At 42.7% G+C, this 26873-nt stretch overlaps 1 protein-coding gene across 1 annotated transcript; it reads left to right on the top strand.

The window, feature by feature from the left end:
- Positions 1–6183: 6183 nt before the first annotated feature.
- Positions 6184–22834, top strand: FAM50A (family with sequence similarity 50 member A). Its single transcript, XM_030194148.1, has 13 exons — positions 6184–6424; positions 10605–10689; positions 11027–11126; positions 11612–11739; positions 14585–14667; positions 18932–18998; positions 19165–19226; positions 19333–19409; positions 21584–21638; positions 21763–21811; positions 22021–22091; positions 22235–22345; positions 22539–22834. Exons 1-13 carry the CDS (start codon positions 6314–6316, stop codon positions 22545–22547), a joined length of 1008 nt encoding a protein of 335 aa, XP_030050008.1. The 5' UTR covers positions 6184–6313; the 3' UTR covers positions 22548–22834.
- The last annotated feature ends 4039 nt before the right edge of the window (positions 22835–26873 follow it).

Genomic DNA, 26873 nt, shown 5'->3' on the forward strand with positions numbered 1-26873 from the left:
GTTCCCCCCCCTGCTCCCCCGTTGCCACTTTCTTCCTCTTTATCTCAGTCTTCCCTTCTCTTTTTCTCCTCTATAAAATAAACAAACAAATAAATAAAAAGCAGTCACTGCAGTTCTTTTTGAGAGCACTTGTGCTGTGGGAAGATTGTGGGGCTTCAGTGCCTTGGAGGTTACAAGACTGGCTGTTTTCTGTGAGTATTTTTATTATTCTCTATGTCTGAGCCTATTAAGTCTTGTGTGCATTGCGGCAGTAAGCTCTCGGCCACTGGTTCCTCCACGCTTTGCTTTACTTCTGTGGACATGCCGCTTTTACCTACTTTGGACATCAGTACTCCGTCTCCGGGGGGTTCAATCCGGCTCTGCTCCGATGGCGGTTTTGGCGTGCTCAACGACAATGGCTCCTGTACTCCACGAGGCTTCGGTGACCATTTTGACAGCAGGTTCCTTGCCTACCATGTCCCGGGATATTGGTTTTGTGGGGGTAGAAGTCTCTGCCCTGCTTGCCTGAATTTGTTCTTTTATTACATTAGGCCTTTTTATTAAAGTCACCTCAAGCTGCCTCTCCTTCTTCCCCTCACGTTGCTTTTGAAGAGCAGCTTTCTAAGAAATGAAAACTTTCCGTTTCACAGGATTTGGAGAACATTCCTCCTCAGGACTCAGAGGTTTTATCTGTGTATTCTGACTGTCCTAGTTCTGCTGAAGGCCCTGCTATGGCAGACGGGGGTGATGATCCTACTGTAGCTAGGCTGCTTTTGAGAGAATTGCCTCTGTTGATCACAAAATCTATGGAGGCTTTAAACACTTCTTCCCCTGCTTCTCAGTCCCCTGGTTCTTCTCCATCTATTATGTCAGGTAATAAGAGACCTCCTGTATCTTTCCATATTTATGAGGCTATGCAGGAGCTTATTGCAGCTCAGTGGGATACCTGATTCTAACCTCCAGGTGGTTTGCACTATGTCCGAATGATATCCCTTTCTGCCGTCTGATTTAGAGCAGTTTGCTCTGCCTACGGTGGCTGCCCTTATTACAGCAGTTACTAAACTTAACACCACCCCTGTTGAAGTTGGCACTGCATTAAAGGATATGCATGACTGCAAGTCTGAGGCTTCCCTAAAGCTTACCTTGCAACTAGCTGCGTTAAATTCTCAGGCAACAATTTATTCTTCTTTTGTAGCCAGGGCTTCTTTATCGTGGCTTCAACAATTGTCCATGTTGAACATGCCTCCAGACTTTCTTCCTACCCTAGAGGAGGAGTTGTTCTATTTGTCAGAAGCTCTTTATAATATTCTTCATGCATCAGCTAAGAGTATGGCCTTGGCCATTTCGGCACGATGCTGGCTATGGTTCAGGCATTGGGCTGCTGATGTGGCATCCAAATCTCAGCTGGCAAAGTTGCCCTTTCAGGGGAAAACTACTCTTTGGTGCAGATTTGTAGCAGGTTATTAAAGACCTGGGAGATTACAAGCTCCAGCGGCTACCTGAGAACAAGCCTAAGCCTCATCTCCAGGCAGCTTTCTAAGTCTCATTTTCAAGAAGTACAGAGGTATAGAGCTTTCACTAGTGCTTTCACTCAAAAACCTCGCTTTCCTCACTCAAGTTTTACTTTTATTTGATTTATTTATTTGTTGCATTTGTATCCCACATTTTCCCGCTTTGCAGGCTCAATGTGGCTTACAATACATTTTGAGGAGGCAAGAAGCCCTTTTCCATTTCCTCAAGAACCTCTTCCTCTTCACAGCCCTCACAATGATGGGGTTGAGGTTCACTCCTTATACATAGACACAGGTGGGTGTCATTCCTGCTTTCACAAGCAGTAGACCACCATTACTGCAGACCAATGGATCCTCTGTATCATTCTCCATGGCTATAAACTAGAATTTTCAAAGCCACTCACAGATCTTTTCATGCTATTCCCTTGCTGCAGCTCTGCAACAAGACGGACAGTGCTAACTACCTTAGCCGCTTTAAAGCAACTGGGAGCCATTCAGACCGTTCCTCCAGCAGAAAGGGGCACAGGCCAATATTACATCTATTTTGTTGTCCCAAAGAAAGAAGACTCTTCGCCCAGTTCTAGATCTCAGAGGGGTGAAAAAGTCTCTCAGAGTGCTGCACTTCCGCATGGAGACTCTTTGTTCTGTTTCTTACCTCATTGGACCTCGAGGAGGCTTATTTTCATATCCAAAATTTCACCAGCAAGGGATCCAGGTACATCCTTACCTTGGCGATTGGCTAATTTGGGCGCCTTCTTATCAAGAGAGCCTTTGCAGTACACAGTCTTGTCTCTTCTTTCTGTGCGGGGTTGGGTGGCGAATTACAGCAACAGCCATCTAACCCCCACCCAGATCCTGGTGTTTCTGAAAGTGTACTTCAATACCCAGGTGGGGAAGGTTTTCCTGCCTGAGCATCGTGAGCAAATTCTTATGCTTCTCTTTCTTCCCTGCCCACGGGCGTGGGATTATGCTCAGATTCTCGGTTTATGGCAGCAATTTTGGATGTTCTGCCTTGGGCAAAGTTCCACATGCGGCCACTACAGTTGTCCCTATTGAGCCAGTGGTCTCTGGTCTCGGGGACTTACAACCAGCTGGTGCCATGGCCACCTCAAGCCAGACCGAGTCTGACTTGTAGCTTCTCCCTGCACACACTCAGGTGGGGTTGCCCTTTCAGACTTCCAGTTGGTGTGTTCCCATCTCCAATGCCAGCCTTTTTGGATGGGGAGCCCGTTATCTCCACCACTCTGCACAGGGCCGCTGGTCCAGAGTGGAGGCTTCCTGGTCTATCAAAAGATTGGAACTTTGAGCTGTCTGGAAAGCTCTAGTAGCCTTTGCGCCTCTTCTTTACGGGAGGCCGGTGTGTGTGCTTTCAGACATCACAGTCATGTCTTATAGCAACAGACAAGGAAAAACAAAGAGTGTATCTCTAGCCCAGGAAGCATGTCTTTCTTTTCAGTGGGCAGAATTGAACATTCTGATGATTTCAGCATCTCACATAGCAAGTTCACTGAACTCACAAGTGAATTTCCTCAGCAGAGTGTCTCAGGACCCGGGGGAATGGCAACTGTCAAAGACTGTATTTTGATTCATTTCTAGAGTGGGGCTTCTGGTTCTGGACCTCATGGAACCCAGACTCAATGCATAAGTACATAGATTCTACAGCTGCTTCAGGGAGAAAGACTCCCTAGGAATGGATGCATTGGTACTGCCTTGGCCATTGGACAGCCTCCTTTACGTGTTTCCTCCGTGGTCTCTTGTGGGAAGGACATTGCACAGGATTGTGCATCATCCCAAGAAGGTCACTCCTATAGCTGCACACTGGTCCAGACATCCTTGGTATGCAGACAGAATACATCTTCCAATTGCTTTTCAGTTGACTCTTCCTCCACAGATGGGCTTATTGCACCAAGGTCCAGTACTTATGGAGGATCCCTCCAACTTTGGTCTTATGGCTTGGCTCTTGAGAGGGCATCATTGAGGAAGAAGGGTTATGTGGATGATATTATTACCTTGCTGCAAGCCCAAAAGTGGTCCACTTCTTCTTATTACGCTAGAGTGTGGAGAACGTTTGAAAGCTGGTCTGCACAGAATGGTGTTTCTTCATTTCGTGCTTCTTTGTCGCATTTTATCCTTCCTTCATAAGGGATTCAAAAAAGGCTTGACTCTCAATTCATTCAAGATTCAGGTGGCAGCACTGGTGTCTCAAACAGGCAAGATACAGAATGCCTCATTGGTTGCTCATCCTGATATAGTGTGATTCCTCAAGGGAGTTGCTCATCTGTGTCCTCCTCTCCACAATATTTGTTCTCAGTGGAGTCTTTAAGTGGTTCTTAACTCTTCAGTCAGCCCCCCTTGAGCCCCTTCATTTGGCAACTATCAAAGATCTTACTTTAAAGGCAGTATTTCTAGTTGCCATTTCGTCAGCATGGACAGTTTCAGAGCTTTAACCTCTCTTGCAGGGATCCCTTTCTCTGCTTTTCTGACTTGGGAGTTTCCATACGGACAGTTCCATCCTTTTTGCTGAAGATTGTATCTCCTTTTCATGTCAATCAGACTGTGTTTCTTCCTTCTTTTTCCAGAGAGGTCTATTCTGCAGAATATGCTTCCCTGTGACTATTGCATCCTTATGCGCTATCTTACCGCTACCAACGATTTCAGGCTGTCTGATCATCTTTTTGTCCTCTTTGCGGGACCTCAGAAGGGTTTGCCAGCCTCTAAAGTGACAGTGACTCAATGGCTTAAGAAGGCTATTTATTCAGCTTACATTCGGAGGGGTAGATCTGCTCCCATGTACGTCAAGGTTCATTCTACCAGGTCTTAGGCAGAATCTAGGGCAGTTTCGTTGGCAGAGATCTATCGGTCAGCAACGTGGTGTTCTTATTAAGCATTACCATTTGGATGTGTCTGCTTAGATGCTTCCTTCTGGACCATGGTTCTTGCTGCAGGGATATCACAGTCCCTCCCCTCTTAAGGATTGCTTTTGTACATCCCATTTGTCTAGACTGATCCTTCGGACGTAATGGAAGGAAAAATTAGTTAATTACCTGATAATTTTCTTTCCTTTACTTCCAAAGGATCAGGCCAGAGCCTGCCCTTCTGTGATGGTTTTGGTTTTTCCCGGTTCTATGTAATTTCGGCTGTTTGCATTGTTCTGGTTCCATTATTTCTATAGCATGGGTTTTGCCCTTTAATTCATAGTTCTTTTTGTACATGGAGGCTGGAGGTTTTTTTTCCTCTTAAAGTTACTCTCTTTCACTGCTTTGCTATCGAATACTGGCTCGGTTGCTAAGTGCAGGAGCTTATGAGGCACAACTAATTAGAGTTCTCTATCTCCACCTGTTGGCAGATGGTCACAATTCATTTGTATGGACTGATCCTTTGGGACTAAAGGAAAGAAAATTATCATGTAATTAACTAATTTTTCCATGTCATCTGCATAAGAAAAAAATTGCTGAAATGTAAGAAAACTAAAACAGAACTAGGTCATATAAATATTAAAAAGTGTTGGGGCAAGTGTGGATCCTTAGGGAACTCCACAAGATGAATACCAATAGGAAGAAAAAGTGTTCTTCATTTTAACTTGATAATGCCTATGAGACAAAAACTCATTAATCCAGGATAGCACATTACCTGCAAGACCCATAAGACTCAATTTATATAGCAAACTGTGGTTGCCATGAGTTAGAAGACTTTCCATCTTTCATTATTGAATAATACCTATTTACCAAAAAAGAATGAAACCATTGAAGAACAGATGAAGTAAACCGTAGTTCAGATAACGTCAATTAGATTACTGTGATTAGAAGTGTCAAATGTGGCAGAAATATCAAATTGAAGCAATACAATATCTCTTCCTCTTCTCCATACCTTCTTCATGGTGAGCGCCACTCCCTACCTCTGGGTGGCAAAAGGCAGCAGCCCTGCTGGTGTACATGGCAGGCCTGTATAGTTCCATTAATGCAAATTAACTGGCTCCAGTACTAATAATGTTTTGATGAGTGTAACTGTTATATGTTAATAAAGCTGTGGCCTAATGCTTTCCCAAGAAGCTAGTGTCTGTGTCAGTTATTTAGGTAAAGTCACACTTTCTCCTGAGCGAAAGTGAATTGGGCATGTTTCATGGTGGACAGGGCAAGGGAATGTTACAGCTGCCTATGTTATAATGAATGACTTTGCTAACACCCCATTAGGCAACTAATTCAACAGGTCCTGGGACCAGGGTGTTCACCTCTGTCAACACATGTGCTGAATATAAATATATATTGACCAGCACTGCAGCAGGGAAAATCATTGCTGGCACTTATGGAAAAGTTCAGGTCCTCAATATTGTGTGGAGGGGAGGCAAAAGGCATAGTAAGGACGATTCAATGGTTTAGACAGAAGGGCTGCTAGAGAACACAGCAGAGATGTGTACACGCGTGAAGCATCTGACATGAGTAGAAGCTGGACCGGTTGATTCTTGGAGTGGGTGGGCTGAGGTGTATTGCTGGACTCCTCCATCTTCAGGATGTGCACTGGCACGACGAAAGAGAACGGGCAGAAGTGAAGTGTGCAACGCCATCAGCAGGGTAGACAAAGAGGTGCAGAGCAGGCGCGAGGTTTACTTTGCAGCGGGGCGAAAATGACGCCGCCATTGCCTGTCTGTGACGTCATCAACGGAGCGGAAGTCAAGAGGAGGAGCAGGACGTAGACGTGCCGAGGTGGCGGAAGTGGGACTGGGTCTCTCTGGGAGACAGACGACGAGTTGAAGTGACAGTGTTGCTGTTCGGTTGTCGTTTGCTGCTAGTTGCTGTGTATTTTGGTCTCGGTTTACAGTATCCACAATGGCGCAGTACAAAGGAGCGGCGAGTGAGGCAGGGAGAGCCATGCAGCTAATGAAAAAGAGGGAGAGGCAGCGGGAGGAGATGGAGCAATTGCGGCAGAAGATCGCCGAGGTAACATCTGCCCCCTCCTCGTCAAAATGCACACAAATATATATCCTCGTTTACGACTCACAAGCATTTCATTAATGTGTGTAACTTGCCTCGGATTAGGCTGACTAACATAGTGCTGGAAACGTACAAATATTAATATTCAAGACACCACTTAGGGACTAATTTTCAAAACACTTAGACTTACAAAGTTCAATTGGTTACCATGGGGCTCATTTTCGAAAGAGAAAAATGTCTAAAAAGTGGCATGAAGCAGCATTTGGACATTTTTCTCTCCAAAATGTCCAGGTCTGTATTTTTGAATCCCATTTCCAGATGTTTTTCTATGCTGCTTATTTGCAGTGTGGCCAGATCTCAAGGGGGCATGTTAAGGGTGGGACTTGGACGTTCCTAAGACCTACATGCTTTTTCAGCCATAATGGAACAAAATGAAAACATCCAGCTTGGAGAAGAGACGGCTGAGGGGAGATATGATAGAAGTGTATAAAATAATGAGTGGAATGGATCGGGTGGATGTGAAGCGACTGTTCACGCTATCCAAAAATACTAGGACTAGAGGGCATGAGTTGAAGCTACAGTGTGGTAAATTTAAAACGAATCGGAGAAAATTTTTCTTCACCCAACGTGTAATTAGACTCTGGAATTCGTTGCCGGAGAACGTGGTACGGGCGGTTAGCTTGACGGAGTTTAAAAAGGGGTTAGATAGATTCCTAAAGGACAAGTCCATAGACCGCTATTAAATGGACTTGGAAAAATTCCGCATTTTTAGGTATAACTTGTCTGGAATGTTTTTACGTTTGGGGAGCGTGCCAGGTGCCCTTGACCTGGATTGGCCACTGTCGGTGACAGGATGCTGGGCTAGATGGACCTTTGGTCTTTCCAAGTATGGCACTACTTATGTACTTATGTACTTATGACTAAAACTAAAATCTTTTGAGCTAGACCTGTTTTAATGAGTAAGCTGTAAAAAAAAAAAAAGTGCCCCAAATAGCCAGAAGACCACTGGAGGAATAAAGGAATGACCTTCTCTTACTCCCCCAGTTGTCACTGACCCTCATCTCCCCCCCAAAGATGTAAAAGAAACAGTACATACCAGCCTCTGTGACAGCCTCAGCTTTTATAGCCAGTCCTATTACTGTAGTAAGCAGGCTGCTGGAGTAGCCTAGTAGTCAGTGCAGTATACTGTGGAGAAGGGGACTGAGGCCCATATCCCACTCGTAACTGTTACACTCGTGGTGGAATGTGTTAGGCTTCCAAAACTCACCAAACACCTACTGTACTCCCATACAGGTGACCCCTTAACCCATAAGGGCTATTGTAGTGGTATACAGTTCGGGGCAAAAATGCCCCCTATGTAACTTTGTAAGTCCTTCCCATTTATAAAGCTGTGCGACAACGCCGACACAGCCCATTCAAAGTGAGTGGGCTGTGTCGACAGTAGCACACCATCAGCCGCTGGCACGACTTTGCTTTAAAAATATGCCTCCATGTAACTTTGTAAGTCTAAGTGCTTTCAAAATATGCCTCTTACTGTTCACGTACTGTAGTGATATACTGCCTTATTTTATTTGCAAACAAATGACCAGATTAATTTATTTCATTCTCACCTAGTTTATTGTTTGTAAACACTGTTGTAAAATTTGACATTATTAACATTCATAATTTAAGGATTTTGTATTGGTATTAACATTGCTTGATTTGATGTAGATGTTTTTAATATTTATGATATCATTGATATGTGGAACTTCTTGGTAATTGCAAAGCTATTTTAATATTAATAACTTTGTTTTCATGTCTTTTAATATTCCCAAATACATACTCTTTCTGAACTCAGTATTTGTAAGTCTCTGTTAGCAATAACACACATTACTTATTAAAATGTTTGTTGACATCATGGATAAAAAAAACCCAGTTCTCTGATATATCTGGCTTTCTGGTCCAAGTTTTAAACCTATCTCCAAACAAATATTGGTAAGTGCATTTTGCAAGGAAAAGATACCTTTCAAAGCTGTTTCTGTGGGTAATTTTGCGTGTTGTTCAACAACCTGCCCACTTGTCCTCATATTTGGGGGAGGCATTTTTGGGGGATCACAACAAGGCATGTAGTTTTCACCAGAAAAAGTACCTCGTGAAAAAAGCAGTAATAAAGCCTATACTAAAGTGCAACTCTGGTGACCTGCTTGACTTAAACAACTATCGCCCTGTCTCCAACCTTTGTAAAGCTTCTAAGATTGCATAAAATATTGTATTCAACCAACCTTCTTCTTTTGCTGGAAAAATTCATATTAGTCACCCAAGACAGACTGGCTTTCGGACTAATCATAGCACAGAAACAACTGTGACCATTTTACTCAGCGATCTTCATTCTGTTCTTTTGAGAGAGGTCAGATTGCTCTTCTGATCTCATTAGATTTGTCACAGCATTTGACCTCATAGATCACACACTTTCTTCTCTCTTGTTTGCAATCTATTGGATTGTCTGGACATACTCTTGCTTGGTTTACCTCATTTTTGAAAGGCTGCATTTCCAGTGATATCCCTCTTCTGTGTGGAGTCCCCCAGAATTCGGTTCTGTCTCCATTACTGTTTAATATCTTTTTCAGTCCTCTGGCTTTGGTTTTACAGGATTTCAATGTTCAGTTCTTTATTTATGCTGACAACATTTTGATTGTCTATTCTACCTTTCCACTCCTAATCTGGCACCGTTTCAGAATGCACTACTTACTCGCTCTCAATGGTTAGAGGATAAATTGGTTTTGAATCCCTCAAAAACTGCTTGTTGGATAACTAGCTCCTTATCTTCCCCTTCGTCACCGGTGTGGTTGTTGGATCTATCAATTGTTCCAGTTTCCTCTTTCTGTTATCTTGGGGTTATCATTGATTCTAAGTTGTCCTTTGGCAAACACATGTCTCAGGTGGTAAAAAAAAGGATTCTTTTGGTTGCATTGAATTCGCTCAATGAGATGTTGTCTGGGTTTGGCTTCAGTTCACACTCTTCTCCATGCTTTTGTCTTATCATGCACTGATTACTGTAACACTATTTATGCTTGGCTTCCTAAATTTCAATTACAACGTTTACAAACTCTTCAAAATTCGGCTGCAAGAATGCTTCTCAGGGCTGATCATTTCAATTCTGTTACCCCTCTGCCTGTTTTTTATCGCATTTGATTCAAAGTTCTTTTTTTTTTGCCCATAAAATTCTTTGTTCTAATTTGACTAGAATGATTGTTCTATATACCCCCTTTCATAACCTTGGATCTCTAGACTCCAACCATCTTACCTTACTCTCGCTTAAATTTGCTTATTTGGAATCAACTAGATCCTTGGGGGGTTTTTTATTTTCTTTTTATCACCTAAACTTTGGACTGATCTCCCCCTGGATGTTCACTCTGAATTATCTTTATCCAATTTTAAAATCAAACTCTTTTTTTTTTCAATTGGCTTTCGGGTGTTGATGCCACAGATGTATTCCTGCGGTAGGTTCAGAGAATGTTCAGTATTATGGCATGCTGTTGTAATGTGTTTTTCTTTGTTTTTAAATGCTTTTTTTTGTTATAGTTGGCATTCTTCTATTGTATTTTATTGTAAATCTGAATAAACATAAATATATATGGCTTCTTTCCTGAGGTGATTTTCAAATGGAAAATTCCCATATGCGTTTAATTTGAAAATTGATGCAAAATCACTATGGGGCTCATTTTCAAGACTTACAAGTTCCATAGGTTACTATGTAATTTTGTAAATCTAAGTGCTTTGAAAATATGCCTCCACATAAAGTACTTGTAGACTTTGTAGCTTTGTGGGCATTGTAAGAACTGCTTTCATAAAAACTAGTTACTACCATGGGTTTCTCCTTTCCCTTAGTCTAGTTAGACTGTGATCAGTTTAGCTTTAAGAGTCAAACGGATGTATGTCGATAGATCCCATGAATATTCACTGCAGGAACCTGAAAAATCAGCTAACTTGAGGCTACTAATTGAATATTTATGAAATATATTTGCATACATTTTAAGAGTACTGACTGAAAAAATAATAACAATTTAGAGGGGCTGGCATTGGAAACCTTGGTTAGCAGGATGGCTTGTCTTGGTTGCACTGAAACTTCAGAGCCTGTTTGTGACTCTCAGGAATGAAAGGAAATGGTGATTAATTCCTAACTACCTTATCTACCCCTACCTTGTAGGAGAATGTTGTGAAGTCGAACATCAACAAGAAGTTCTCAGCGCACTATGATGCTGTGGAGGCAGAGCTCAAATCCAGTACTGTGGGTAAGTTTAAAAGCTGGCTTACCCCTCCTTTTTCAAGCACTGTTCCCAGCTTCTGGTAGGATTATCAACCAAGGTTTGAGCCTTCTGCCTTTGTAGGGAAAAACTTGTCATTGAGTACAAGTGTGACAAACAGCAATAATGGAGGTCGGTAGGTGAGTGACTGGGCCTACTAGCCTGCAGGTAGTCACCAGCTGGGGAGACACTGCTGAGGCATCATGGGACCCCAGATGATTGACTTTCTACCACTAGTAACATGTTTTGAATTGATTTTTTTGCTGTCCTTCTGAGTTATTCTGCTTTCCGGACCCATTCTGTCTTTCTCTGTCTCACACCTCAGGTCTGGTGACCCTCAATGACATGAAAGCCAAGCAGGAGGCTCTGGTGAAGGAGCGGGAGAAGCAGTTGGCCAAGAAGGAACAGTACAAGGACTTGCAGCTGTGAGTTGCAAACTGGTAACTGCAGAGCTGGCTTCAGTTCATCCTCTGCCATCTCCAGTCTTCTCTGCTCTTTCTTCCCTCACAGTGTGTAGTGGCCATTCCAGAAGACACTCCCTGTCCAGAAGACACTCCCTGGCTATTCCTTCAATTAAGCACTTCTGAATCCGTTGAAACCAACCACCCTCTTCCCTTTAGATATTTGTGGGGAGAGTGTGATACGCTAGGGTCTCTAAGGAGGATAATTTTATTAATTGAATGTTTTACTGATTGTGTGCTTTGTATGAACGGGTAGTTCTTTTCTATCAAGAATATGGTGTCCTTTTATTTGTTTGTTATGCTAAGTGTATTTTATTGTATTGTAAACTGCTTTGGTCTTTTAAAGTTAAGCGATATATTAAAATTTAATAAACATACATCTCAAATGTGGAGAGCCACACGGACTCTTGCCTACTCCTGATTGTAACTATGTCTTTTTATTTTTCAAGAAAACTGGAAAAGCAGCGAGAGAAGGAGCGAAAAAAAGAGCAGAAACGTAAGATTGCTAGTCTGTCCTTCAACTTGGATGAGGACGAAGCAGAGGAGGGAGAAGAGGAGGAGGACTTGGACCTACAGGGTAAGAATCTTACCCGCTCTAGGCTTTAAATGTTTTAGAGTTGAGATGTGTGGAGGCAAGAGGATTTGAAACTGGGTCAGCCATGGGCCCCTTGTTTTTGTTTCATTAATGTGGCATGGAAGAAGATTGTGGATTGAGGCTGGGGTGGCATAGAAGATGATTTTGTTTTTCAATATAATATCTATTGAGAACAAGCAAACATAACAAAGTAACGATGGGCATCCATAATACACTAATGCACAACAGCAGCAACAGTCGTTAATGCCATCTTATCTGGCCTTATCGTAAGGGACTGTAAAGTCATACATTTGTTCTAATCCCTCCCTATCCACCCCCCTTCTCAAAGATGACAATAAAGAAGAAGTTGTGACTCCAGTGGTATTCCTTACACCCAAGTCGGATTAAATAACTTATACAGAATTCTGCAAGACCTTCTGGATGAATAATTAAGAACCCAGCTACGTGTCTGACTTGGCATCCTTCTCCAATGGCATAGATAATTAGTATTGTGTGTGTGTGTGTGTGGGGGGGGGGGGGGGGTCAATATTTAAATGCTGAAGTCAGCTTGTATTTAAATGCTCACCAGATAGCGAGCAGTAACATAGTAGATTTATTTATTTATTTGCATAATTTACTACACTGCACAATGCAGAAAGTTCTTGGTGGCCTACAAAAGTAACATACATAGTTAAAAACATAAACAATACAATAACTTTTATGTCAGATGTATATGTTTTAACAAAATCAACCTTAGTTAAATATCAAGCAATCTTCCTCCAAAATAAATATTTAGGAGTTACTAAACATTACTGATGACAGCAAATAAAGACCTATACAGTCCATCCAGTCTGCTCAACAAGATAAACTGATAACATAAAGTATGTGATACTACATACTTACACTTGATCTTGATTTGTCCTTGTCATTTTTGTGGCACAGACTGTAGAAGTCTTCCCAGCACTGGCTTTATTCTTCAGTTACTGAAGCTGAATCTGTCCAGTCACGATCGGGGCACAGACCGTAGAAGTCTTCCCAGCACTGGCCTCATTCTTCAGTTACTGAAGCTGAATCTGTCCAGTCACGATCGGGGCACAGACCGTAGAAGTCTTCCCAGCACTGGCCTCATTCTTCAGTTACTGAAGCTGAATCTGTCCAGTCACGATCGGGGCACAGACTGTAGAAGTCTTCCCAGCACTGGCCTTATTCTTCAGTTACTGAAGCTGAATCTGTCCAGTCATGATCGGGGCACAGACCGTAGAAGTCTTCCCAGCACTGGCCTCATTCTTCAGTTACTGAAGCTGAATCTGTCCAGTCACGATCAGGGCACAGACTGTAGAAATCTTCCCAGCACTGGCCTTATTCTTCAGTTACTGAAGCTGAATCTGTCCAATCACGATCGAGGCACAGACCGTAGAAGTCTGCCCAGCACTGGCTTTGCTTCCCAATTACCTGTATTGCCATCTAATCACCACTTAGCTTCTTTGGATCCATTCCTTCTAAACAGGATTCCTTTGTGTTTATCCCACTCATTTTTAAATTCATTTACCATTTTCATCTCCATTACCTCCCGCGGGAGGGCATTCTGGGTATCTACCACCTTGTCTGTAAAAAAAAGTACTTCCTGACATTATTCTTGAGTTCCCCACCCCTTCAACCTCAGTTCATGTCCTGTAGTTCTGCCACCTTCCCATCTCTGGAAAAGGTTTGTTTGTAGATTAATACCGTTCAAATATTTGAATGTCTTGTCTGTATCATATTACCCTGTCTCTCCTTTCCTCCAGGATATACATGTTCAGGTCCTCAAGTCTCTTCTCATATGTCTTGTGATGCAAATCCCATACCATTTTTGGTACTCTGCCACTTCCTTCCTTCCTTAAAGGGAAAGGTGATTGGATTTGATATACAAACTTTCTGTAGTTACAATTAAGGTGGTTTACATATTATATACGGGTATTTATTTTTTATCTAGGGCAACGGAGGGTTAAGTGACTTGCCCTTAGTTACAAGGAGCTACATTAGGAATTGAATGCAGTTCCCCTACTTCTTAGGCCACTGCACTAGCCATTAGGCCACTCTTCCACTCATCTCCAATCCTGCAGAACTTCTCCCGTCTCTAAAGATCTATTAATTAAAATTTTAAGAGGTTCCCCCCCCCCCCCCCCCCCCCAGGATTTCTCTGAGCTCCTGGGATGTATCCCATCCAGTCCCTTAGCTTTGTCCACTTTCAGATTTTCAAGCTGTTTAGTAGAGAAGCTGTTTATAAATGCTTTCTTCCGTGAATGATGAATAGTGTTGAATAGACCTGTAGATTTTCAGTTGCAAACCATACAGCTATGTTAGAAAGCTTTTTTGTGGACTCCCAAGTTATCCATTTAGCTAAAGTGAGGCAGAACACCCATTCTCCGTGCTTGCTGTGCCCTGGCACTGTCCGGATAGTGCAACGGTGATCTTTAAGAATTTTTAGTAGCATTATCCAGCTGCTGCCCTGAATGTTGGCAGGTAGGACATTTATCCTTATAGAAGCTGTCTCTGGATAAGTGCTTTTGAATATCCAGCCCACTGTTTAGTCATGCTTTTTATGTTAGCTCAAGGTAAGTTATATTGAAACACACTAGGTATTTCCTTGTACCTGAGGCAATGGAGCATGGAATGGCTTGCCCAAGGTTACAGGGAGCATCATTTGGAATTGAGCCCTAGATTCCTAGTTATCAGCCCACTGCTCCAGCCTCTAAGTTACTCCTTGAGTTGTGTAAACAGCAGGGGCTTGCAACCTGCTGCCAGACTCAATTTGGGACATTCCATTTCTCCCCTCTTCACCGTTAACCCCATTTTGTTTTCTTTCTAGAGATACCCACAAAAAAGAAGAAGAAACAGCTAGGGAAAAACCCAGATGTGGACACCAGCTTCCTTCCAGACAGGGACCGTGAGGTATACTGTCCCTGCTGACTTCTGTATTCTTTTACTGTTTCTCTTCTGTCTCCTACAAGAGGAAGAATCAACACACAACAAAGCCTTGGGATCCAAGATGGCTACTGGCCCGCAGTATGCACTTGAGCTCTGACTGGCTTTGCTTTTTCCTTCACTATTTTTTCAGTTTAGGGTACTATCTCTAATGGTTCAGGAACAAAAGGACAGAGGAGATTTTGTCTTAGTCCGAGTCAGCTTCACCTGTCTTGCAAGCAAAGATTGATGTGTTTCTCTGGTATCTGTCTTTAAGACATGCCTCAGAGACCATCAGTGTATCCATATGGGGGAGGGGGGTTAGATGCATCTGTCTCGAGGTACTTAGCTCTGCCAGTCATCACAGTTAATCTGCACTGTCAGCACAGCATGCTGTCATTGAGGTGAGAGGAGACAGTGTGGGAAGAAGCTGCAGCAAAGGCACCATTGTTGGGGCAGCTGATTGTAGAGGTCCCAGGAACCTCTTGTCAGCTGGAGTGTAGAGGTGACACAGAGGTTCAAGGTTCCTTCTGTGGAGGTACATGGAACGACTTACATTTTGTCTAACATGCCACATTCTGTGACTCTCCATACTCTCTGGGTTGCAGTGGCTTTGTTGAAAATGTCGCTGTCTAGTTGGCTGGATCAGGTTTACTGATATGACATCTTGGCTCCAAGGGCAGGAACAGAGGTTGTTAGCACGGGAGGCCAAGGTGAATGAGGTGGAGCTCAGCTGTCGGAGATCCAGGATAGTGTGTCCACCCTGGTTAAGAGGAAGTTGGAGGCCCTAATAGATCAGAGCAGGGGATGTCATTTACATTCCTAAATTTCCTAAGATCACCAGTAGTTACTCCTGAGCATATGTGAAAGGCTCGGAGGAGAAGAAAGAGCTCCAGTTACTGGAGGACAATTTTGAATTTATCTATGAGGTATTTGGAAAATTCCTTGGAAGAGCCAGAGTATGTTCTATGCTGTTTGTTATTCTTGCCCTTGAATATGATCAGAGTTGGATCTTAAAATGTATCATTGTCATTTCCATTACAGACAGGAGTGCCTTTTGAGAGGGAAAGCATTTGGTCATGATAAAGATTTTTTGGTTCTGAGGCAGAGCCTTTGTTCTTGGTAGCCTCTTTCTTGTTCAAGTGTTCTCAGGTTTCTTGGTGTTGTATTTTTTGAACCAGAACAACTTACAACATTTTTTGATACTAATTTTTCTTGGGACATTATCCTCCCCATTCTATATCTTGGTGTCTAAATTTAAACGCTGTTTGAACGCTTAAAATGTTAGAGAACACTTACCACATAAGTGCTAGTATATTCTGTAGCATTAAGTTGCTAGTTGAGCGCTCAGTGCTGTTCTATAAATGACATTCACAACTCGTCTACTACATAAATGCAGGGGGGTTCATAAGAGAGGAGCATGGGTAGGACAGACATTTACATGCATAACTTAGAGTACAGTAAATTATTCACTAAAGTGCCACACTTAGATGCATACATTTACACCTGTTTCTAGCTCGGGCAGTTCTACTTCCTCAACTACACTATTGTAATTAATTGTATCTTCAGATTACGAGTAAATTGCACAGTCGTTTGCAGCTGTTGCAGAACACTGCTGTTAGGCCAGTTTGTGAACTGAGCTGTTTTGATAGTGTGTCATCTTCTATGCGTGACCTTCACTGGTTGCCAATACGCCAGCGTATAAATTTTAAGGTGATTTGTTTAATTTTTAAGTTAGTTTTTGGATTAAGTTCAGAAGTGTTAGATGAAATGCTTGCGAGCACTTTGAAATTAGGTTTCTCCTCTTTGAAGAACTATTAAAACTATTATTGAGAAATCTTTTCCTTTTTCTGAGACAAGACTATGGAACATGTTGCCAGTAGAATTAAGATGTATACCTTCTTATTTTTCCTTTAGGAAAGTCCTAAAGGCTTATTTGTTTGATCAATAATTGGAATTCTGTTAGCTGCTATTTGCTTATTTTAAATTGATTTTTTAATTGTTGATTTTTGAGGTGTTACTTCTCTTAATTGTACAGTTCTTGATATGTAAACCGCTGTAAATCCTTTTTGGAAAACAGGCAGTATATAAGACGAATAGAATGGCGTAAGTGCGCACGCCTAAATGTGAGGGAAGATCATAAGATGTTATGAGTTACAGGTGTGCTATATATTAGTGATCCTTTAGGTTAGGGGATGTTTGCCTTTTAAAAAAATGTTTTCCCTTTGTTATATTTTATTCTGTTTTCCTTTAGTTTGGTGTACAGCGCTGCGTATGCCTTGTAGCGCTATAGAAGTGATTAGTAGTAGTAGTTTCCCCTTCAATCTCAAGTACATCAGGGCTCATGTGAATGGAGGGAGTTAGGTTTTCTCTGAGGGCAAGTAGGCCAGACAATTCTCACGTGGGTGACGTCGTCCACTTCGCCAGGTGAAGAACGCTTTTACAGCATTCTATATGTTTAAGAGCACATAAAGACCATCGGTCTCTCTTCATCCACAGTGAGGAGAGAATGTGCTATTTGCGGGCTCCTCTCAGTGTCTGGTGCGTCAATTCTTTTTGAGCTTTTTATGTCTTTCCTATGGTTATGTTTTTCCCTGTTTTGTGTTTTTTTATCTCTTCGGGATTGTTTTCACCTTAACCATTAAAGTTTTAGTTTGTTTTCCCTCGCTGTTAAGTTTCCTTATTTTTTTTTCTCTAGCTCACGAGGCCATCTTAGACCTGAGCTTTGGTCGTGATCCTTTCCCTTAATTTTTCTTGGTTGTTTGTCCCTTTTTCTGCCACCATCGAGTTGTTTGACTTGGCCATGGCTGTTTTCTCTTCCATCTCATCGAAGGTTCCCAGTGGCTTCAAGTGCTGTGCTTGATGCAGTCAGACCTTCTCGGAGACTGACACACACATTTCTGGTGTCTCCAGTGTTTGGGGCCAGACCAACAACTCTACTAGCTGTGTTCTTTGCTTGTATATGCAGAAACGAACCTGACTCAGAAAGAGAAAAAGTTTTGAGCAAGGTCCAGATCGTCGAAATCGACATCGCTGTCTGTGCTTGCACCGGCATTGGGTGCATTTGTTCTCATGGCTTCTAGACCCATGTCCAACACTGGGAGTAGGCGTGCATCGAGCAGGTCTCCACCTGCCTCAGAGCCGTCCGCTGTGCAGGGCCCCTGGGTCCGGTCAGTATCAGACCCGACACTGAGGAGGCATGAGGATTTAATGTCCTCATCGGCATGAAAGTCATCATCTAGGCCATGTGCAGTAATTGTAATATAAGCCATCGTGGTTCTGTTGGTCCAGAGATCTATGGTAATGCTTGCATATCTCAGACCTTGAAGCTGACTCAAAATGTAGATGGACATATCATAATATTTAGCTTCAGTCATTCTGCCTAAAGTTTGATGTGATTACACGGTATAACACTCGTTGAGAGACTGAGAATAGGCCAAAACGTCTTCATCTGTAGTAACACTAAATGGTTGCATATCTTTAACAATAAAATACATGAGGGCAATGTCAATTTTTTTCTTATCTGCTGGTAGAAGTGGCTTGTGGAAAAAGCATGAAACCCGGGCTTGAGAAGAGGCTGCTGATGGTTTAGTCTTTATGGCCACAAAAGTGTCAGACTTAACAGATTTCATAGAAGTGTCTTCCTCCAGCAGAGTGTGTTTTAGACTTGGAGAACAGAGAGCCACCGGGTCTTAGGAGGGGCGCCACAGGGGAAAGTTTCAGTTGTCCTGCTGTTGTTTTTCGGTGAAAGCAATGATACTTACCTGTAGCAGGTATTCTCTGAGGTCAGCAGGCCATTCATTCTCACATACCCTCCCACCTCCCCTTGAAGTTGTCTTGTATAGCTGTTTTACTGTATTGATGGTTCTATGCTATCGCGACAGGCGGGAAGTCACTTGTGCATTCGAGGTGGGAGCGCTGTTGCGTGCTCTTAAAGATATAGTAAGTTGTAATAACAGTCTGCACCAGACACTGTGGATGACATCACCCACACGTGAGAATTGATGGCCTGCTGTTCTCGGAGAACACCTGCTGCAGGTAAGTATTTTTGCTTTGCCTAGTGATGTAATTGAAGGGATTTCCTTTGTTCAAGTTTTTTTTTTTGTTTGTTTTGAATTGTGTAATTTTGCATTAATAAAGAAAATAAAAAGACACAGTTATCTGCAGGGTATAAATGAGGTTGCTTGCCTGTCAGTATGGTATCCTCGCTGTCCCTCCCCCTCATCCTACTTTTATTCTTCCCTTAACTCAGGAAGAGGAGAACCGTTTGCGGGAAGAGCTTCGGCAGGAGTGGGAAGCCAAACAAGAGAAAATAAAAAGTACGTACATCTTTGGAAAAAGTGCCTACTGACTGTGAGGTCCTCGGGATGGGGGAGGTTGTGAACATCTGAGAGTTTATCATTGAAGGTAGTAACAGTCGAGGCACGCTGCTTATGGGGATGGAAATTGTACCCTGGCATGAGTTTCTTCCATTGCTTCCTGCAGGTGAAGAGATTGAGATCACATTCAGTTACTGGGATGGCTCAGGACACCGCCGGACTGTTAAGGTGAAGCCTTTTCTTTTTTTCAAATATTGTCCCCCCCCCCCCCCCCCCCCCACACCAATCATACTGCAAACCTAGACTCACCTGCACTCTGTACACTTCCTTCTAGATGAAGAAAGGCAACACGATGCAACAGTTCCTGCAGAAAGCACTGGAAATCCTTCGGAAGGACTTCAGTGAGCTCCGGTGAGTTTTCAGATAATATGGTGTGACAACCTGACCCTTTCAATATAAAGGAGCACATAGTACCCCACCCTCCTTTCCCTGAGGAATGAGTCTGGGCCATGGAAAGATTGTCCTGACAGCTCCCACCTTCTTTGTGACTTTTCACTCCTGCGAGTTGCAGTGAGCACTGCTGTGTTGTGGTTTTTATTCAATTTGTGCTCAGAGAAATTAGGACTTGTGTGAACTGGATTATAGGTGATGTACTCATTTAGAATGGGCACTGGGGGGGGGGGGGGGGGGAACGGTGCTGAGGGTGGTATCACATGATTATATAAGGCAGTGGTTCCAAAACCTGATCCAGGAGGCACCCCAGGAAGTACATGCAGATCTCTCTCATGAATATTCATTGTGGGTATCCTGAAACACTGGCTGGGGTGCTTCCAGGACCAGGTTTGGGAACCACTAATAAAAGGCCTTGCTTCTCTCGTCTACTCTCATGCAACGTTATTTACATAAATGGGAAATTATTTTTAGGTATTTACTTAAGGTCTCAATCGCCAGTAGCTTAATGGAAAATGGTTACAAAATTTTATATCTGTTGTCTTGCCCGGATATTTAGGAAAGGCACTGGGAATTGGAGAAATTATGAGCAACAGGGCGACGTATCATATTTGGTGGACTTTTTTGGTGATACAGCATTTTTACATAAGTATTGCCATACTGGGAAAGACAAAAGGTCCATCGAGCCCAGCATCCTGTTTCCAACAGTGGCCAATCCAGGTCACAAATACCCGGCAAGATCCCAAAAATGTACAAAACATTTTATACTTCTTATCCCAGAAACAGTGGATTTTCCTCAAGTCCATTTAATAACAGTCTATGGACTTTTCCTTTAGGAAGCCGTCCAAACCTTTTTTAAACTCCGCTAACCTAACTGCCTTTACCTCATTCTCTGGCAACAAATTCCAGAGTTTAATTACACGTTGAGTGAAGAAAACCTTTCTCTGATTCGTTTTAAATTTACTACATTGTAGCTTCATCGCATGCCCCCTATTCCTAGTATTTTTGGAAAGCGTGAACAGATGCTTCACATCTACCTGTTCAACTCCACTCATTATTTTATAGACCTCTATCATATCTCCCCTCAGCCGCCTTTTCTCCAAGCTGAAGAGCCCCAGCCATTTTAGCCTTTCCTCATAGGGAAGTCGTCCCATCCCCTTTATCATTTTCGTCGCCCTTCTCTGCACTTTTCTAATTCCACTATATCTTTTTTGAGATGCGGCAACCAGAATTGAACACAATATTCGAGGTGCGGTCGCACCATGGAGCGATACAAAGGCATTATAACATCCTCATTTTTGTTTTCCATTCTTTTCCTAATAATACCTAACATTCTATTTGCTTTCTTAGCCGCAGCAGCACAGTGAGCAGAAGGTTTCAACGTATCATCGATTACACCTAGATCCCTTTCTTGGTCTGTGACTCCTAATGTGGAACCTTGCATGACATAGCTATAATTTGGGTTCCTCTTTCCCACATGAATCACTTTGCACTTGCTCACATTAAACGTCACTACCATAGTACATACTTTACAACAGGTTGTTCAGGTGGCCTGTCCAGTTCAGGCGGAATATTGTTTGCTCCATTTCAGGCCTGTGGGAGTCAAAAAAGGAATAACGTAAATTAGTTACTAGCCTTTTACAGCGAACTAACTGGTATTGGCAGTCGCTTGGAAACTGCCACTGGCACCCCCTATAGACAAGGTTCTTTGAAAAATGGACTATATTTACCAGATTACTAAACTTATTGCTATACAGCACGGTCAGATGTTTGCTTTTCATAAATCCTGGGACGTTTATCACGGATGGTGATCGTTTGGGTTACGGGCCCCATCTTGGGGTCTTGAGTAAGCCAAGGCCATGGAATTTTTGTTGGAGGGCTTCCTGTTTTGAAGAGTGAACACTGGTCTCCAGTGAGAGGAGCTTGAGTCTTGGCAGTGTGGAAAGGGGAGGGTTGGGGCTAGGGAGGGATTTTCTGGATTTATGATTGTGTGAAGGGTTGTGGTTGAACAAATCATGTTATGTGGTATGGTATTTTTCATAATAATGATCAAAAACAAAGTTATTAAAAAAGAATTATAATTGATGGTCTACATATGTAGATATGGCTCTGAGTATCTTCTGTCTCATGTCTAGATCTGCTGGTGTGGAGCAGTTGATGTACATCAAGGAGGATCTGATAATCCCTCATGTGAGTGGTGTCTGCCCTTTATTTTCCCCCCGCCCCGGGCTTTCACAGCTGTCAGTCTCTTCTTTCCATGACCCTGCCCTGATTTATTTGTGTTCATTAATCTCTGCTCCCTTCTGTTTTCCAGCATCACAGTTTTTATGATTTCATCGTAACCAAAGCCAGAGGCAAAAGTGGTAAGTACCTAGCTCTCTATTTTCCAGCGTACTTCTCAGCTTACTCTTGGCCCACATTGTATACAGATACTGAATTTGTATCATGTCTGAAGAGGATATGCATGTAGCATGGCTAAGTGATTATTCCACAAAGGAAACAGGAATGATGTGAATTTCATAGGTGACACCCCAGTTTCTTATTCTCCACCTCCCCTCACGTTCTCTTCCAGGGCCACTTTTCAACTTTGATGTCCATGAGGATGTTCGGCTACTGAGTGATGCCACTGTGGAAAAGGATGAGGTAAGGGAGGCTGTGATGCTGAATTCTTGGTTGGGGGGGGGGGAGGGGGAGGGAAGCTTTCCGGGTTCAATTATCCCCCAGTACATAGTGACCCTGATCTGAGTCTCCTCTCCACTACTTTTTCTTCTCTCTCTCTCTCTCAGTCACATGCTGGAAAAGTGGTCCTGCGTAGCTGGTATGAGAAAAACAAACACATCTTCCCAGCCAGCCGTTGGGAGCCCTACGATCCAGAGAAGAAATGGGATAAATACACGGTAAGGATTTGCGCTGTTGTTACAGGTTCATCATCCATTCCTTTGAGTCCGGGTCGGATTAGTGTGCATTCCTTTTCATCCACAAATTGCTGAGCTTTCAAAGGAGCTTACCATTAACTCATGTCTTGGTGCTGTCACGTAGAACTTCCTCTCTTTTGCCAGAGTCCTAATTATCCCTATTTTTGTCTTGCAGATCCGCTGAGGGAAGCTGAAGCCAGAAGTGCAATTTCTGTAGTCTTTACATGGTTGTTGCCACTTTGACCATGGAACAGAACTGTTTTATCAGCTCTTGGCTTTTATTTGCCTTCTACAGCTGTGAGACGACTGCGCTTCCTCTGGCTGTGTCTTGCCCAGATTGTCTCTTTTAAAGAACAGTGAGGGGCCCTGGTATAAAAGCAGTTTGGACCGCACTGGTGTTTCTAATGTATTTGTACAGATAAATCCCCCTTATTCCATCCTTGCTCAAATAAATACCCTGTGTCCCTCAAATCATTTATTTCATTTCTTGAGCATCCCCTGCCCACCTAGAGACTTGGCCTTCACGATCTGGCCTGACAGCAACGGCAGCGTGTGTGAGTGTATGTGTGTGAGTGAGAGATGTGCTGTGCAGGTGACACGGGCATGGGTATCGGTCTGTATAGTGACAGAAATCTGAAACAGTGAACATAATTTGTCAGAACTAATAACAGTGCCATTAATCCCTGGTGTTTCAGAAGAGGGGAAGGCAAATTGTTAAACCTTGTACTGAGGCAGCTCTCTGAAAGTTTTTTTTTGTTTTGTTTTGTTACATTTGTACCCTGCGCTTTCCCACTCATGGCAAGGCTCAATGCTGCTTACATGGGGCAATGGAGGGTTAAGTAACTTGCCCAGAGTCACAAGGAGCTGCCTGTGCCTGAAGTGGGAATCAAACTCAGTTCCTCAGTTCCCCAGGACCAACGTCCACCACCCTAGCCACTAGGCCACTTTTACCTCTAGTTAGAATGCAAATGTGTAGTTCTCAGTCCTTATAGATGGTATGCCCTGATAGCGTGCTTTCAGTTGGGCCTAGTATTCATTTTACCAGCTGGAACTGTCAGTACAGGAAGGAAACCCTGGCTAGAGTCTATTAATTATCACTTAAACCATACGTGTTCGTTGGCATGCACATGTACTGAGATTCAAAGGTTTTCTTAATTGAGCTAAGAATTCACAATATTTATCAGGATTAATTGTGCTGTGTACAGTGACAGTTCTTTATATGAAATCACACTTCCTTGCACAATGCTGGTTCTGCTTTACAAACAATAATCACTGTTCTGCATCTGTACAGTGCTGTGTACCCTCAGTGCTTATTCTGTTCTGTGATTGCACAGTTCTGTGTATACTGATAGAGGTTTTTATAAATAATATCAGGGCAAAACTGAATTCTTTCCTGGTTAAGGATCCAGGCTGCAATTCCAAAGCGAGAGCTGCTAGAGCCAAGTATCAAGCTATGATATCAATCCAGTCCCACGCAAATGCTGCTGATCTCGTGGAGGTTTACTCTCCTAAGACCCAAGTATGCAAAGATTTCTTCAATACCATCAGCACTGATGTAGATGACAAATGCATTGATAATGCTTCCCAAACTCCCAACTTAATATTGTCCTCTTTGTAGCACAGGAAGATATATGATCTCTTCCCGCTGGTCCAGAACCTTTAAAAGGAGTGGCGTATGCAAAAGATTATAACCTTCCTAAACATCTGGTTCTGCTTCAGGCAGTTTCTGTGTAGGGTTTAGTTAAGTTCCTGAAGGAAAGGGCACTTGGAAGAGCCACTACATATACCTGGGTATCACTAAGGAGGACTGTGGTGATATTCTTTGGGATCCTCCAGCTTCTTGAGACCTGGTTGACTAAGAGGCTGGACTTGATGGACTATTGGTCTGACCTTCCCCTTACATATTGATCACATTGGTAAAAGTGAAGTTCAGATTAGAACTTATATCAGTGATTTAGACTAGATCTACCATAATGCTGGAAGTTTCTCTTTGAAATCGCTCAGCTTCTGAAAGAGTTCCAATTCCTCACAGGCCTGCTCATGAAGGGTGTTCCTCATATGAAGCATGCATCATTCTGCCCTGCATGCCATATATCTTCCTTCACTTGAGTCTGAGTCACAAGGTAGATCAACTGTGACTGTGGAGTTAGACTCAATATCAGAAGCTACCCTCGCTTCTGGCTAGGCACCCTCTCCCCCTCTGGAAGACCCGTTCGTCCCAGTTTTCACTGATGTTGCAAGCACTTCTGCCTTTCAACAAAAGAGAGTCAAGAACTTGCTAAGATTCATAAAATATCTTAATTTACTAAGGATAGTGTAGCAATTTCAGTCCTTCAAATCCTGAGAGTTTTAACAGAAAAAATATGGGAGACTCCTCCAGTAGGTAAAAAAGCTGGATAAAATATTGGATCCAGACAACTCCAAGGTTTTAAGAAGATTATGACCCTCCCCCATTAGAAGTAGGACCAGCAACTATTTAGAATGATAAGTCCCCTAGGCGGGCCTTCCACATGGGCTTGTCTCCGGCAGGAGAATGCCCCGGATGCAATTATGTGGGTGCCACACTGGGGCATATGTTCTGGACTTGCCCACACATTGTACAATTTTGGAAGCAACTTTTATCAAAAATGTTGCAGATGTGGGGCACTCACTGGATCCTGGACTGCACGTTACTGTTTGGACATATTAAAATTGTGGCTCCACAGCCTAAAGGATTTAAAGAATTTACAAACAGGGCGGTCATTGCAGCTAAGAAGGTGATCCTGTTGGAATGGATGGCATCAAAAGCTCCGACTCTACAACAGTGGAGGACTCAGATGATAACCTTAATGCGAATGGAGAGATTTGACATAGTACAGCTGGACAATAAAAGAGGACAGCAATTTAAACAGAGATGGCAAACGTTAATGCCAGCAGTGAGGGGCCATCTGTTAAATATATAATGTTGGTAGAGGAGGGCAGAAAAGTCTTGCGTTGTAGTCCCAGATGGGTGGGTGGGTGGGAAGGTTAGGGAAGAATGGGGGGGGGGGGGGAGAAAACAAAAGAACAAGAAACGGCTGTTTTTGGTTAGACAAAGGATTGTTCTACGAATATTGCAAACAGTGCAAGCTTGAATCTGTGCATGTTTCTATGATGTGTTGTATTTTGCTTGGTTTCATAATAAGCAGATTTAAATATAGAATGATAAGTGGTGCATAACAAATACAAAAAATTAATTCAACTAATTGAAACAAATATAGATAATACATCAAGAGCAAATGTTAAAATGACTTGGCAAGCAATTACATAAAATAAATGACTAGGGTTACATGGGGTGAAGTCTTTGATTGGTGTCTTTTCTATTCTTTGCATTTTGTATTGGCTATTTTGTTAATGTGGGCTTCAATGACAATAAAGATATTTACAATACAAAATAAATGGGTTGAGGAAGAAAATATCAACATGAAATAACCAAATACTATCCTCAAATCATATAAATAGCTCACTTGAAATCATAACAAAGGTAGGAGGAAAAGCCTCAAGGAGCTCCAGGCATAAACACTCTTGGAGCTGAGAAACTCTTCATGATCAGCATAAAAACCTTCATACTATTTTTATCAATTCACTATTTTTTTTATCACACTATTAATTAAAATTAAGATATTGCATTACTGCACTTATCTAATCCTCTCTTGCCACCATGATATTCTCATGATCTGGTATCCAGGCCCCTACTTTGGTGAGGGCCCTCTAAGGGGCCTCAGATTCTTATAGGGCCTAGGATCCTTTGAAAGCTCCTTCAAAGCATGGGAAAAGGCCCAGATTCCCTGGTTAGGATTCTTGGGAGCCATTCAACACTAGTTATCCCTTTGTCAGAAGGGGGTCCAGATGGTGATGGTCTTTCTGTGAGGAATTCTGGGTGAACTGCCCAGAAGAAGGGGACAACTCCCCATGAGGCCATTTTGTTTTATCAGGAGGCGTCACAACTTCTTATTGATCAGGTAGTTTTTGCTTTTCATATCTCCACATCTTCACAGGAGTAGACTTCTGATGTTGATCCTATTTTGGAGATGCTGAAAAAGCTGGCAAAAGCTTTTCTGCTCCATAGGTGGATCCAAATCATATATTGGGGGTGTTCTTAAAGTGAATGTTTGGGTAACAGTTTGACTAAAAATAAAATGATTCTAATGGAAAGAGGTTCTGTGCTTAAGGATTCTTATGACAGGAAGATGGAGCTGTTCCTTCAGTTTCATATCCCTTGTGGTTCAGCTGGCTGTCTGTGGAGGCTATGAAGATCAGTCAGTGGTCCACTGTGTTCAGCAACTCCCAGTCTTGCCAGAGATTGCCTTTCTCGAATCAGGGGCATCATTTTTCACTGAAGTGTATGATTTATTTGCATTTGCTCCAGATTGACAGCCTCAGTGGTGATAGCTTGGTGTGCTGGCTTTGGTTGAGAAATTACCAGATTCTGCCTCCAAGGCTCATTTGAACAATCCTCTTTTTCAGGAGATGATTTGGGTGGGGCTAGGCT

This window comes from Microcaecilia unicolor, chromosome 2 (assembly GCF_901765095.1).
Source record: "Microcaecilia unicolor chromosome 2, aMicUni1.1, whole genome shotgun sequence".
Lineage (NCBI taxonomy): Eukaryota > Metazoa > Chordata > Amphibia > Gymnophiona > Siphonopidae > Microcaecilia > Microcaecilia unicolor.